Here is a 15,580-nt window from a genome sequence, read left to right on the forward strand (position 1 = left end):
GCATATCCTTCCACAAAATGTAAAACCTAACCAGTTTTCCATGAAGCACAGAAGAAGGCTTTTATCTGTCACAGGAATAATTAAAGGAGGCAGTGTGATGAAGTAGCACGATACCATCCTCTACCGACCTGAGATGTATCTAAAGTATCTAGACATTGCAACTTAGAGAGGAAGAGAAGTAAATTGGAATTAAGCCACAGTCTAGTTATTCACTTCACTCTTGTCTTTCCTATGGACTACTTCTGTAGTTGCATAAACAAATCAGTTATAAGCATCCTATGTAAAATCAAAAGTTACAATCATGAATGCCCAATAACTTTTTAAAGTACTGGAAACATAATGCAATGAGTACAGGTACTTTTAAGGATTCAGGTAGTGGAAAACATAAGTCTTTCCTGGATAACATGGATGTTATTACAGTGGAATGCTACCTCAACGGAAAAATCCACTTCCAAGGCCAAACTTGTAGAAGTTTTCCAAAAGAGGTTTCACTTGTTTTGTAAATTCCAACGTGTTTGCTAGTGTGGATATGGCCTCTGAGGAAAGTTTCATATGCTATTTCTTTTAGGAATTTGTTATTTTCTTCTAAGACTTAAGTAAGAAAGCTTGTTACTCCTCCTCTCCATGTATAAATATTCACAAATAGAGGAAAAAAATGCAACTAAAGTCATAGTGGAAATCCAACTATTTCGTAAATCTCCATAAGTAAAAAATATTTCTAAATAAAAATATTAAGAAAAGATTAAAGAGTTTTGTCTTTACTAGATTGTTTTTCAGTGCAATTATTATTATAATTATCAATCAGCAATGGAATCTTATGGTTATGAAATGTAATTAAGTGAGGAAGCAAAGTAAATTAAAAGATTCCTCTACTAAGAATAAATATTTGATTTTAAACACTGTCTTCTGTGAAATTAAACCTTATCAAGAAAATGATACAATGAAAAATTTAGACAGTTGTTTTAGAAGGAGTTTTTTGGTGTGACTCATTTAAAAATAGCATAAAATACTTAATTTTACAGAACAAATTACTATAAAATATCTCCTCACAGATAAAGAAAATATAATTTCAGGTTTAATTTAAATCTTTGCCTTTGGATAATTTAGCTACAATTAATATACTGAATCTAATCTGTTTAAATATTAGGAGTTTTAGCTATTGCAATCTCAATTCAACAATGTTTCAGATTTTTAAATTGCTATCTTTTCTTAAACATCTTCCCAGGCCACTTCTGAATGTATTGAATTTATTCATAAAGTTAGCATAAACTTGACATAAATAAACGTGCAAAAAGTCTTTTGCCTACATGGCTTTTGTATTTTATTGGTTCTCACCTAAAGGATTACGAATTTCAATCATTGGGGAAGGACCACTCAGAGACACAGTGACCTCTTTTAGGCTGGGGTCAAAAGGAATTTTCCAAGTATTGACAGCATGTTCCAAATGATCTGTGGATAAGAGGTGAACTTTGGAGGCCTGCACTGCTTCTTCTACCCATTTTAACACCTAGAAGAGAAAAAGAGAAATGTGGGTGATATCAGAAAGCATTTATAGTTTCTCACCATTGCTGCTTGAGGTGCCTTAGGTAATCACACGACTTAGGTGATTCCTGGACGGTTGTGAGGTTTATTTCAGTAATTACTGAAGACAGGACTTTTCCTACCCCAGGTTATTGCAAATTCAGAATGAAATATTGGTTTAATTTGCATTCAAATTTCAACTTTTCTGTCTTGGAATAATACATTCAAAATGAGACTACAGTGTCCCAAAGCCAATGAAGTGAAACATGCAGAGATATTACAGTTTTCTATGTCTCAAGAGAAATGAAAAGAACCTACAAAAAACATAGTAGTGCCAATATCGTGAGATCCCCTTTTCTTCCATTCCTTCTTTTCAGGTTTTATTTCTTCCCAGAGGCAATTTTTAAAAGGTACCCACTTAGAAAATTATCAAATACATCTTCAACAAATTGGGCATATTAACTATATTATAATTATAATGGTATATTATAATATAGTATATTAATTATTGAAAAATAATTACAATGTCAGCAAAACAGTCATTTTTATGACAAAATGAATACACACAAAAATAATGGGAAAAGTAACTATCGTATTTAAAGACAATATGAAAATAATTTAAGTTGGAACCAATTAAAGTAGTGTACTGTTGAAAAATAATCTCAAAGAAAATATTAAGAAAGGAGGTTATAAAAGAATGTTAATGCATCACCGTGAACAAGGAAAACTTCTAATTAACAGAAGTGTTCTGTAACAGCTAAGACAATTCCCCATTAGACAAATGGTACATATCTGGACAGCTACTGCTTAGCTGACCTTACTACAATTAATTCTAAATCATGATTGTCTTTAACCCACTTCATCTTTCTCTGGTTCATGTACCCTTTGAGACTGTATATCATCATGAAAAATTTTGCAATTGGGCATAAGACACTGAACAGAGCTGGATATTAAGCTACAGTCAAGCTATTAAAAATAAATGAAAACATTTTTAAGTTTCAGTAGAGGTATTCACAAATCAAGTAATCAATCAACAACTACTGTGCAATATCTTTATTTCCTGTAAAAAGTACCCTTTTCCTTTTTTTTACTCTCAAGGATAAGGCAAGCAGCTAAGACATATTATTATATAATTAACAATGTGAGGAAATTATATTCATCATAAAATAAACGTTTATAGTTCAAGGTACTTTTCCAGGTACAAAGTATTGAGCATATTTTAGTCAATATTTGGAAACTGTTTCTCTCTGAGCCAGTATTTACTGAATTTTGGCATTTATTATATATTATTTATTTTTCATAAATCTTCCTGCCTTTGCTTGAGAGTCAAAACCCACATCTCTTGTTTCTTTGTACATCTAAAACTAAGTGGTAAGTTCCACACATGATAAAGATGGAATATGTACTAATGTCAATGAAGTTGGTCATAATGATGATCATAATAATGTTCTTTTTAAATAAAAGAACATTATGGGAATTCCTAAAACAACGAATATTTGCTGAAATAATATATATAAAATGCCATCACAGTATTTCACATAGTAGATATTCAAACAATATTAGTTTTCTGCCTCCCCAACTAAATTTCCTTCTCTTTCCCTAGTTGAGTGTTTTAGGAATGGCTTCACAGGCAAAGTGAAACAATTCGACTATGAAAGACAGAAAAGATTTCTATAATTTTTTTTTTTTGATACAGGGTCTCACTCTGTTGCCCAGGCTAGAGTGCCATGGCATCAGCCTAGCTCACAGCAACCTCAAACTCCTGGGCTCAGGCAATCCTACTGCCTTCAGCTTCCCAAGTAGCTGGGACTACAGGCATGCACCACCATGCCTGGCTAATATTTTCTGTATATATTTTTAGTTGTCCATATAATTTCTTTCTATTTTTAGTAGAGACGGGGTCTTGCACTTGTTTAGGCTGGTCTCGAACTCCTGAGCTCAAACGATCCACCCGCCTCGGCCTCCCAGAGTGCTAGGATTATAGGCGTGAGCCACCGCACCTGGCCTCTATAATTTTTTTAAAAAAGAGGCAAATTCACACCAGGTAGAAGAGAGCATCTGAGCAAACACACAGACAGAAGTACTTCAAATATGTTGAGAACATGAGTGACTCCATCTGGCTGCAATGAAGTGTTCAGATAAAAAAGAAGCAGATTAGGTTGGAAACTTGTGACAGGACAAGACAATGAGTGTTCATAAAGTTAGGCTATGACATTTGGATTTCATCCTAAAGATCCCAATGAAAATTACTGAAAGTAGAGGAGTGACATACTGAAAGTGATATTTTACAAAGAAAAATTTGTAGTGTTACCATAGATGAATTGAGCAGAAAAACAAAATCTATTTCAGCTAATTACCACATAAATCAAGTGATATATGTCCTCAGAATTAAACCTTATAAAGCACTTGGAACTTTGTGTATGAAATAAAGTATACATCAACACAATTGTTTAAAGAAGCAGATGCCATTATTTGAACCCATTTGAAAAATGGGTCTTTAGCGATCTACTGTGCTTGAACAGAAAAGTATAGATTGTTCTGGTCATCGAATCTGCCCATATGGCTACAGAGACAGATTGTAACTCATATTTGACTACATACAGGACACATATTTTAATAATCAGAGTGTTGGTATTTTTATGTCAACATAAAGCATGGCTTTGAGGGTCTAACTCAAGAAAATGAAAAGACTGTTGTAGTATCTGAGAAATCATTTCATAAATTTAACTGATAATAAATAACTTTGAGGATCATGTCTAACACAGAGACTGAAGAGAGCAAAGGACAGAGAGAAATCAGACAAATGGACAATACGTTTGTTTTAAGGAAACGTATAATATGATCAAAAATGAATCTCAATTGAAAAGGAGAAGAAAGGATTAGAAAACATGTACCACTAAGAATTGGCCTCTCGAGTTTAATAATGAAATGCAACAGCATTTAGTAAAAATGGAAGTAAAATCAATTTTATATATATCCTTCTTTAAGTTTACAGCATATCTCTGGGTGGCTCCTCAAATATGTCTTTCCTTCAAATCCAATGTAGAGAGATATGTATACTATTGGAAACCTATCCTGTTATCTATTAGCTACACATAAAAATCACTGTCTTAAGCATTCATAAGAAAATGGAAGCCATCCTAATTTAGTTGCATTTTCATAAGGCAAGTGTGTTCAAATGGTACAAAATATAAGTGGACTATGGTTTACTCTTAATACCATTTCCAATTCATCAACATTTATGAGGCTTTCACAAAGGGATTACCATGTACCATAATATTACATGTTGGGAAAGACGTAGTGCAGACTTCTGTCAAGAGTCTCAAATCACTTTTTTATCCACTTATAAGAAAAATCAAATTGAAAACAGATGCAACTCATTTTATTAGAAAATACAGATACTACCAATATGTGAATAAAAGTAGATAACTGAAAGCTAAGGAATATACCATAAGTGAGGTTTCTGGCCTCTTAGGTTGCCAGATATAAGAAAAAAAAATCTCTAATTGTCTAACTATGAAAAATGTTCTCATGAGATTAGAAACGATCCTCTATTATGATGACAGAAGGAATAAAACTAGAATAATGTGAGAGTCTTTGGATTGTGCATTTTTATCAACACAATAAATTTTTCAAACCATTAGGGAACTGTTTATAGCACGTTAAGAGTTTAATGTAAAGATGGTTCTCTAAAGATTTGTAGCAGTTTATATCTACAAAGGGCCTTTGAGACCATCTAATCCAGCTCCTTAATTTGATAGATGAGAAAACTGATATTTGAAAGAATTCTTGTACTTTTTAAAAACCTAACCAGACTGATTCTGGCTCAACAGATAAATTTTTATATAAGCCTCTTGTGTTTCTGAAGACACTCTTGCAGTTTAAAGATTTTGCACCCTATGTAATAATCAATACTTAAAAATTAAGTTCATATGTCTACTCAACTCTGGAACGAGATGAAACTATTATTTTAAAGCACAAAAGCAGCATACATTATTATTCATGGTGAAATACAATACTGTTAAATAGAAATGGAAGTGAAGTCGATTTTTGCATGCATCTTCAGCAACAGAACTTGAAGAATAGCTTTGGAAGAGCATTTCTTATGTAATGAATTACATCCAAATGAATTTCCCTAGGACAGGCTTTGTCTTCTTGATAGGAAAGGGTAAGTATGGTAAGGTGTTCAACACAATGTGCAATTATGCATTTATTTGTATTTTTGTTGTTTTTCTTTATTAGCTGTCTTCCCTTCTAAACTATAAGTTCTATGAGGGCAGAGACCATGGCTGATTTGTTTACTACTACAAGCCCTTGAACCTAATATAGTGCATAGGATATAGTAGATTCCCAATTAAATACAATATGTGTGGGAGGAAAAGATAAAAGAAGAAAGGAAAGGAAAAGAATAGAGGAAAAAGGGAGGGAGGGAGGAATTTTATATCAGATCTTTACCATCAGAGTTAAAAGTATGCTAAAAGGTAGCATTTTAGTCTTGTATCCATTTGTGACAAAGTCCTTACTCAGCCCTGCATTTTCACCATTGAAGCTGACTAGGGTCCAAACCTGTATATATAGTTTTAAATGTGAGCATTGGGCTGTATTTAATTTGTATTTGTGTATATAGATGATTAGCTTAAGATTTAAAATGCAAAAACATTTTAGAATTAAGCCTGTTTTTTAAAAATGGAAAAACGCATGTTTCTTAGTAGCACTGGATACAGACTTTTCAAGCTCAGTGATGGCAGAAAGTTGGTTACATGTAAATGCACCCCCCTCATAAGTGGGGCCTCCCTGGAAAAAATTTGTGTAATATTACTACTAATACCAGCAAGCACAGAGCCCATAATTTAGAATTTTTTTAGGACTCACTAAACAATTATTGACCATCCAGGTGGAAGCAGGGAGGAGGCACTCGGGGATGGATCTGGAATTCAGTTGAAAGGTCCAGGTCACCAAACTAATGGAATTTAAAGCCATGAAATTCCCATTGCAGCCCCTCCTGACCAAGAACTTAGACAAAGTTCATCCTGTGAAAATAAACTTAGATATCCATACACAATGGCTCAGAATAGAACCTGGGAGCAAATCTCCCTGTGTTCTCATTCCAGGCAACTTTTAGATGACGATTTGCCTGCTTGTTCACATGCCGGTGTGGTAACCCAAGTATTCTAGATTGCAGCTATTAGATGTCTCATCATATTAATAGAGGAATGAGTTGGCATTCTGATTTTGTACGACACTGCTGTGAGTGTAGTTAATTTGAGTCTATTCCTGATGGATCCGCTCAGAGCACTGACAAATCCAGTGTTTTAGTTTGCGGATCTTAGCAGATGCACCCAGAAAAGTCACCATTTGAGGCCTCTTGAGAGTCTCCCCCTGATCATATTCATTTGTATTACTTTTGGTGTATTACTTGCCTATTTATTATAATTTGTAAAATTCTACAGTGAGCTTTACCAATAGTAAGTACTCATAAACAAGTGTGGTTAGTGAAGCACTGTATAGCTTATAGCTCACTTTATTTCATAAAATAAGAAATAATTTATGTGTTATACAATTTTTTAAAAGACTTTCTGCTGGAACCAAAATTTTACCCAGTTCATATAGAGAATATGGGTTGGAGGGGCTTCAAAATTGGAAGGGCATTAGAAAATTTGGTCTCAATGGGGACTCGAGAGAGGATTGATGAAAAGAGTGACTCTCAACTTCAACTCAACGAGCACCCAAAACTTGTGTAAAGCATCTACACCTTCTACTTGATGAAAAGTTTATAATGTGCAACAGCTGAAAAAATAAAAGCACACTTCAGACATTTTTGAACAATGAAATCATTCCTGCTTGCTATTTTAAAGTGTCAAAGCATATTTCACTAATTTATCTTCATAAAATTCTTGTATGCTACAACTTCAATGTGCTACAAGTGATAGAGGAAATGTAACTTGCTAGAAAATATGCTTTATTTAAATTAATAAAAATACATAAAATTGACTTTCTCATTCATGTCTCTCATTGAATATTTTTTGTTTGCTTGGGTATTTTGTTTATCTGTTTCATGTCTTATATTTTTCTTCTATGAAATATTTTAGAGTGCCCAGATATCAGTGAGTTCAGTGGTCCCACTGAAACTCTTCCTAGTTTTAAAAGGAAAAGAAGTTGCAAAAATACATAAATATAAACTTCCACATGCATACATATACACCAGTTACAGTCTTACTCTGAAAGCAGGAAGAAGTCCAAACTATATTCAGGTTTTCTATGAGTAACAAAAACAACTCCTAGTTAGAGAAGTACTTGAGTATTGTTGATATTACAGGTTTGTGCCCTTTTTCTCCCCATTCATATCCTTTATTTATTCATCTATCCATAGATACATACATACATACACATACACATTTAGTAAGACATGCAATATAGTAGTTACATGAAAAGCCATCACACATAAATTTGGAATTACTAATCTATAGTCCATGAATGGCTTTAGGGGCCTCTATGAACTTCCTGAAATTGTATGTGAAATTGTACATGTATGTGGACACAGTATGTGGGAGGAGGAGTCATAGTTTGGCCAGATTCCCATAGGGAGATAGGAGGGGAAGTTTCAAAAACAACAAGAGGTAAACTCTCTTCTATAGAACAGTCTTTTACATTGCTAAACAAAATTTTTTTTTATAAAAGAAGTATCTGAACATCTTACTTAAAATAGGTAAGTTAGAGTGTGAAATAATTCACATTGCAAAGGAATTCCTCATTTCATAAATGAGTATAGAGCTCCTTTCAAGTGTTTGTGGATAGTCATTAAATAAAAAATTAAGATAAGAGACTATGAGGTAAAGTGTTCCAGAGTACTAAAATAAATTTTAATTCATAATTATGAAGAAAAGTGGGTATTTATGTTGGGGCACTCTCCCTGCTCCCCAACTTTTGTGGGAAGGAAGCTAAAATACAAGATTGTATGGTTTATACATCACATGTAGAAATCCTATCAAGCCACCCCCATCCCCAATTTTGGGCTGCACAGCAGGAGGTGAGCACCTTTGAGAAAGGGAAGCTTCATCTATATTTACAGCTGCTCCTCATCTCTCATATCACCGCATAAGCTCCACCTACTGTCAGATTAGCAATGCCATTAGATTCTCATAGGAGCCTGAACCATACTGTAAATTGCACATGTGAGGGATCTAGGTTGCGCACTTCTCATGAGAATCTAATGCCTGATGATCTGAGGTGGAGCTGAGGCGGTGACACTAGCTCTGGGGAGCGGCTGCAAATACAGATTATCATTAGCAGAGAGGTTGACTGCACAATAAATGTAATGCGCTTGAATCATCCTGAAACCATCCCTGCCCACCAGACCCCCCACTGCCTGTGGAAAAACTGTGTTCCATGAAACCAGTCCGTGGTGCCAAAAAAGTTGTGGACTTCTGCCTCACAGTATATGCACAGTGAAGGTTAGGAGGAACTTTCCCAAAATACCTCAAAATATAGACTTCATTCCCAAGAACAATTTACTAGGGTCTACTATTTAGATTTAGGAACGTAATTTCAACTGTGATTATACCTATTTGGTGGGGAGAACATATTCTTTGGGGCAGATAAATGTACATTCAACCCAAAAGACAGATAATGTCAATGAGGAAGAATCAGAACACTTATGGCCTCATGACTACCTCATTGGCTTCTGAAGGCAGACTTATTCTGGACTCTATATCATAAACTGGATGGTTTTTTTGACGGCTACCATTTCCATAGCACTTACATGCTAAGCATATTAAAAATTTTATCTCTTTTAAGTTTTTCTATATCCTATAATTATTGACATTTACATTTTTCAGTAAGTAATAGATTTCTAGTATATATAAGATTCCAAAAAAGACATGGGACTCTAAATCCTATGCTCTTAACCATTGTGACATTATAATATAGGGTGAAGTTCTTTGTATTCCCATTAACCCTCTTTTATACCTTTGAAGGAAATCTTAGATTCCAACTGGCCCAGGGAAAGAAAGAAAAACGGAAGGAAGGACAGAGGAAGAAAAGGCGGGTTGAATAGGGAAGGAAACAAACTATTAGATTTTGAGAGGCTAGGTCCCATTAATTTAAGGGTGAGTCAACAGATTTCAAGCATAATTTTGACTATGCAATTTTCAAATTATATCCTGTCTTGAGATGTATCCCCCACTTAAAATGTAAATCCATTGTCCTGCCATGTATTTGTTGAGTTTGGAAATAAAAGGAAGTGACTTAGATGCATTAAACACTTGGTAGAATTTAGTTAATTAAAATAATCTCACAATAGAAGTGCTTTTATCAAAGGGCTGAAAAATCTCAGTAACCTACAGACTACAATCCTCTTCATCACTAATCAGAACCATATAGGACCAAAGAGACTCTAACTCTGCTGGCTGAGGTTCCCTCACTTTTCGACAAAACTTGGATGGACACTGTCGATATTTCCTTTAATAACTTAACTATTTCTATGCTTCCCTGTTGATTTTCATTCACTCTGATAAACATATTCTTTAGATACTTTAGCATATTCAGTCAAGTTACAGGTAAGTTTCCCTGACCTCTGGGCCTTGCAGCCACTAAAAGGAGGCTTTTCTATATCTCTGCTCTGGTTTTGTGTTGATCTTAGAGTGAAGTCCTCAAGGTCTCATCATATTTTCCATATTTTCCAATAGCCTGATAAGAACTAATACCATCCTCAAAAACAAGGAGCTTTAGGAAGTATATATTCAAATGTCATATAAAAGAGCTTTAAGTGTATTTGATATGTAGATGAATTGGAGGATTTTAAAGGTCCAATTATTTCAGGTGCTCCTTAAGGCGTAAATGCTAGTAGCAATGTGTGCTTCAGGCAGTCAAGAAAAGAAGCTATCAATGTGAACTAAAAGTATTGGGAAATACTTTATAGAGATGATAAAAATGCAACATTATACAGCTTTTAAAATCTGGCACCATGCACAAAAATCTCACTAACACTAACTCTTTCCAGATTGCTTCTAATCTTTAGAAAGAACCCTTCAACTTATATAACTGGATTTTACTGGTAATGTTAGCAATAATACAGGTGAATATTCCCAGTTGCCAAACATCTTCAGTAAATTCCACCAAAACTTTATTAGCTCCAATAACTAAATCATCACTCCAGAGATGATAGTTGGAAACAATTATACAAATCTTAGATGTTCTATGGGGAAAAGGAAAAAGTAAAGCAAGAATCCAAATTTGGGAAGTAAATGAAAGCAATGAATTAAATTAGAGAAAGTCAGGCCCATCAGAACACCAAAAGGTAATCTAGATGTCTGAAAAAGAAGAGATTGAAAAGTGAAGATGAAACAAAGGCAGGAGGACATTTTCAGCATGCTGGGGAAGAGGGGAGGAAAAAAAGAAGAAAAAAAAAATTCAACCTATAGCCTACTGAGGTCTTTGGAGTAATATTACTTCTATTTATTTTAAACCTAATTATCACATTACATGAACAACTGAAGAAAGAATAAAACTGATTTATGGCCTGAAAAGCGTTTATATTAAGTCAATAAACATTTAAGTATAGTCATTTTACCAAATAGTGGGTTCTGTGCTAGATACACAAAGGTGACAAAGTATGTTCCCTACCGTTAGTAGTTTGCAAGGCTAGATTCAAACAAGTAGAGCACATACCCATTTGGCATTTGCTACCAGAAACTAGGATCACATCCTCTCTGTCTCACTGCTAGTAAATGGTGTTTGTGGCCAGGGGGTTAGTTTTGGATCTCTGCCTGAAGAGCAATGGAGAGATGCCTCACAAAATATAACAGAACATAAATGTTCCCTCAAATACCTCCCATTCAGGGACAGACCCAGGTTGTATGGGCCTAAAGCTTATACAATTTGGGAGCCCTTTTTTTTAAAAAAAAAAAAAAAAAAAAAAAACATAATACAAAATTCAAAATCACAAGTACAAAATAAGTACAAAACTATTTACCTCAAATGAGAAAATAGTTCACATACATTTCAAATTGTACAAGGCTGACAAATACTACAAATCTCATGAAATCTAGAAATTAATAATAATTTTGTTATTATTACCTGACAAGAGTCTATGACACTTTTTCCCTGAATTTGGCTGCATAATCCCATTCCTATGACAAAAAAATTGTAATATTTTCTACAGAGGGGATAGAAAGATGATTCCGTCTTTTCTCTAGCATCATTTATCACACACAAAAAAATTTTATTCTTATCCAGGATGCTTTAAAACTTTCAACTTCATACACAGCTATATTTGGTGTTTGTAGTATTGCCAGAAATTTGGATCCAAAAAACTAGCCAAGGTCACCCCAATGTCTCTGAACATGAGGAGACACATGCTGGAGGAAAAGTTGGAGTTGAAGGAGACAGTGGTCTTAATCAATCACGGTTTAAATATATTACTTTTGCAAAATTCCCCCTTCATTTGTAACTCTGAACTCATTTCAGTACCCTTCTGAGAGCCATGGGAGGGATCCCAAAAAAAGAGAGTCCTGAGGCTTAAGCTTTGTCACCTGCATTCTAAACCTATGTCCACTCCCATTCTTTGGATGACACATTAATTGAGACTTCTTTGCCCATTTACCACACTAAACAAATGACAACCATCAATGTCAGATTTTTTAAAGCTGCCTGAAGACCAGCCAATAGCAGGCTTTACTATTTTCTTTGCTTGGTAGCAGCCAGAGAAATAACCAGGACCAGAGTCACTACCCACAGTGGTTTTGTCTCTGTCTCTTCTGTGGGCCTAATTAGCTTTATGCACTCCAGCCCCCTCCATGCACTGTTTCCTGTGTACAACCATCTGTTGGTGAAAGTCCCCTCTGTACAGGAGGTCCACTACCTCCAGCTTCGCTGCCTGAGTGTCTAAGTGCTGGGTAAATATGAAATAAGGTGAGAGACAGACCTTTTCTACTTTGTAATTCAGTTTTGCCATTAATAATACTATTGTGATTCCCATTGAAAAATTCTGCTTATTTTTCCTATCTTATAGGATTAACTGGAAGATTGGGTGTGGTGGAAACATGATAGTCTCCTGCAATTTTCAACAAGAATAAAGAGGAAAAGTGAATCCACAAAGTCTGGAGGGGAGGCAATGGGTTACATATCAAGAGGGGGACCTTATCTCTTAAAAGCCAGACAGCAAACAGGAGAGAGATTCCATGCTATAGAACATCTTCCAGGGGTCAACAGTGGATATAGTATTTTAGGGGTTCATAGTCTAGTAGGAAAGACATGAAATAAATAATAACAGGACTTTAATATATGTTATAATAAAGTATGTATCAGATACGTTGGCAAAGAATATGGTCAACTCTGGTTTGTTTTTTATCTGAAAAGGTAACCACGCATACTAGAGATAGAGGATTGAAGGATGAGCATGAGTTAAATGGAGAGGCATAGGGAGAGCATTTGGGACAGAAGGAACAACATGTTTAAAGGCATAGCTGGTGTGTGTGAAGTGGTAAGAGATGAGAGTGGGAAGAACTTGGAAGAAATGAAAGTCCTCACATGCCATCCTAGATGGCAGACCTCACCCTGAAGATCTGGAAGTCACTTAAGGAGTTTAGAAACAATCAAGTTTATATCTGAGAAGGATCATTCTAGAATATTGTGGATGGATTTAGAGAGTCAGGGAAAGACTGGAAACAGAGAGATCAACAGTATGGCAGTTAAAATAGACTAGGCAAAAAATAATAAAGAAAAATAATAAAGAATCGATGACAATGGAAATGATTCCAAAGATATCTTAGATTTAATGTTGTCTAGGCAGCAATTTAAGGGGAGACATGAAAAAAAAAAGGAAAAGTCTAGAATGACTGGGATTTCTAGCTTGAGAAACAAAATGAATAGTGATATCATTTCACTATGACCATAAATACAAAAGGAACATAGGTTCAGAGGCATCACCTGTAAAAGTCAATACTTTGACAATTAAGAAGAAAAGAGAAAATTAAAACAACATGAATGTATATTTGAAATTTACTATAAAGACAAAATGATATACTGATTTTAAATGACCATACTTCTTAAAAATAATGACAAATAACTCTTAAGTTATAATATGTCTACAAATCAAATAGTAGGTAAGCTCACTAGTTTTTGATTCCTACACAACAGAGGTTTGCAAAACTGTTCCATTCATGACTATTAGACACATTTACTTGTTAGAACAATTAGGAGAATCTCCGTTTCTCTATCAACTGTCTAATATTCAGATTCAGTTTAACCAAAATTTTGAGGAATCAGCTCCAAGGATCTTTCTGTTTCTGTACCTAGCATAAATTAAATAGATTATTTTATATTACATTTGCATTTTCAAATTTTATATTAAAATTTTATCATAATGTATTATTAATATAAGCCATGTGAAAAATTGGAAAATAAAAAATCATATAAGCAAAAAATATGTAACACTCATTATTGTACTACTTGCAAAAAATCATCTTCAAAATCTTGGTATTTCTTTCCATATGTATATGTGCATGTATATGTGTGTTTATGTGCGTGCTTACATATAGATTTATTACATTATATGTAAAATTTATACCCCTCTTTTTTCAATGCATATTTACTAACACTTGCTATGTATTCATCCATCTTGTAGACATTTGGGAATGCAAATGATATCAGAGCTCATATCCTGAAGCATATTTTTTAATTATTAAATAAGACTGGAATAATATACTTAAGGTTGAAGTCAGGGGACAAACCAAATGCAACAACATATAAGTTATGAGCTAATCAGTGTCCAGCCTACCAAGGAAAAAGGCAAATCCTAACACTAAATATTCTTTACCCAATGAATAAGGAAGGTCTTATACCTGCTGATTCAGTAAGAAACTTTTAACATGCAATCCACCACTGACTGATTGAACTCAGCACTTTTGAGTTTCCAGACTACAAAAGAAATAGTTGGAAATTCATCATGGTTCCATAAAACTATTGCGTTGATCCCTTGGTTATTTTCTAAGGCCATGTTTTGTAAATAGAACATTGTGATATATAGCGGGGAGTAGACCTTTCTCATTTCTGAGCCGTGATTAATTATAAGTAGCCACATGATCTGTACAAACTTCTGGAATTAAATATACTGAAGTCAGCATCTTTGATTTTAGAGCAATTAAAAAATATAGCTTTATAATTCAATTAGAAACAATGTCTCGAGCTGAACATTCCTGAGAAGGAAAGAATATTGGTAAGAAAAATGACCACGGTATTTCTCTCAGCAATCACAGGACAGATAAATGGAATTATAGGCTAATTACCTAATACTTGCAACACATAAACTATCTTGGGACATATAAAAAATCGATGAGAACTATTAATTTATTATAAATTTAATGCACAGATTTCAAACCATGGCTTTCACTTGTAACTCATATATATAGTAGATAGTTGTAGCATCAGTGGGGCTCAGATGTCTTATTTCTAATTTTATTTGCCCAGTAAATAACACTGGTATTAATTACATATGTATAAACAAAAAATAACAGATGATATTAATCCAAAATAGGTAATCAACAAAATGTTAACTAAGTTACCCCCAACTCCCAGAAATCAGCATAACTAATTCTGTAACTCAGAAGTTAGGAGTGCCAAATAGATAACTCTGGAGACTAAATGAAATGTTCAGTAGATTTCTACAAAGCCAAAAGTAATTAAAGTTAAATAACAGCAGAAAGATATCACCAGAAACAGACCAAACTACAGTGTTAGGAAAATACCGAAAATGAGTAATGGTAATATAGTAGCTTAAGTAATTATTTTCAAGTGAATCCTACAGCTCAATCTAAGGTGTTTATATTCTGTAACTGTCAACAACATTTCTGAAAGAAAATCCAAAAATTTTGCTGGAAGAAGTTTTGTTTTGTTTTGTTTTGTTTTGTTGGAAACAGAATCTTGCTATGTCACCCTGGCTAGAGTGTAGTGGCGTTATCATAGCTCATTGCAACCTCAAACTCCTGGGCTCAAGCTATTGGCCTGCCTCAGACTCCTGAGTAGCTGGGACTACAGTGCATGCCACCACACCCAGCTAATTTTC

The 15,580-nt window shown here is 34.3% G+C and overlaps 1 protein-coding gene across 1 annotated transcript in view; it reads right to left on the minus strand.

The window, feature by feature from the left end:
- Window positions 1-15,580, minus strand: part of HMCN1 (hemicentin 1) — a 414,078-nt gene that overhangs the window by 260,363 nt on the left and 138,135 nt on the right. Inside the window, exon 5 of the mRNA XM_069459659.1 lies at window positions 1,336-1,507. Coding sequence (XP_069315760.1) covers window positions 1,336-1,507 — 172 coding nt within the window. The remainder of the gene's footprint in view (window positions 1-1,335; window positions 1,508-15,580) is intronic.

This window comes from Eulemur rufifrons, chromosome 27 (genome assembly GCF_041146395.1).
Source record: "Eulemur rufifrons isolate Redbay chromosome 27, OSU_ERuf_1, whole genome shotgun sequence".
Lineage (NCBI taxonomy): Eukaryota > Metazoa > Chordata > Mammalia > Primates > Lemuridae > Eulemur > Eulemur rufifrons.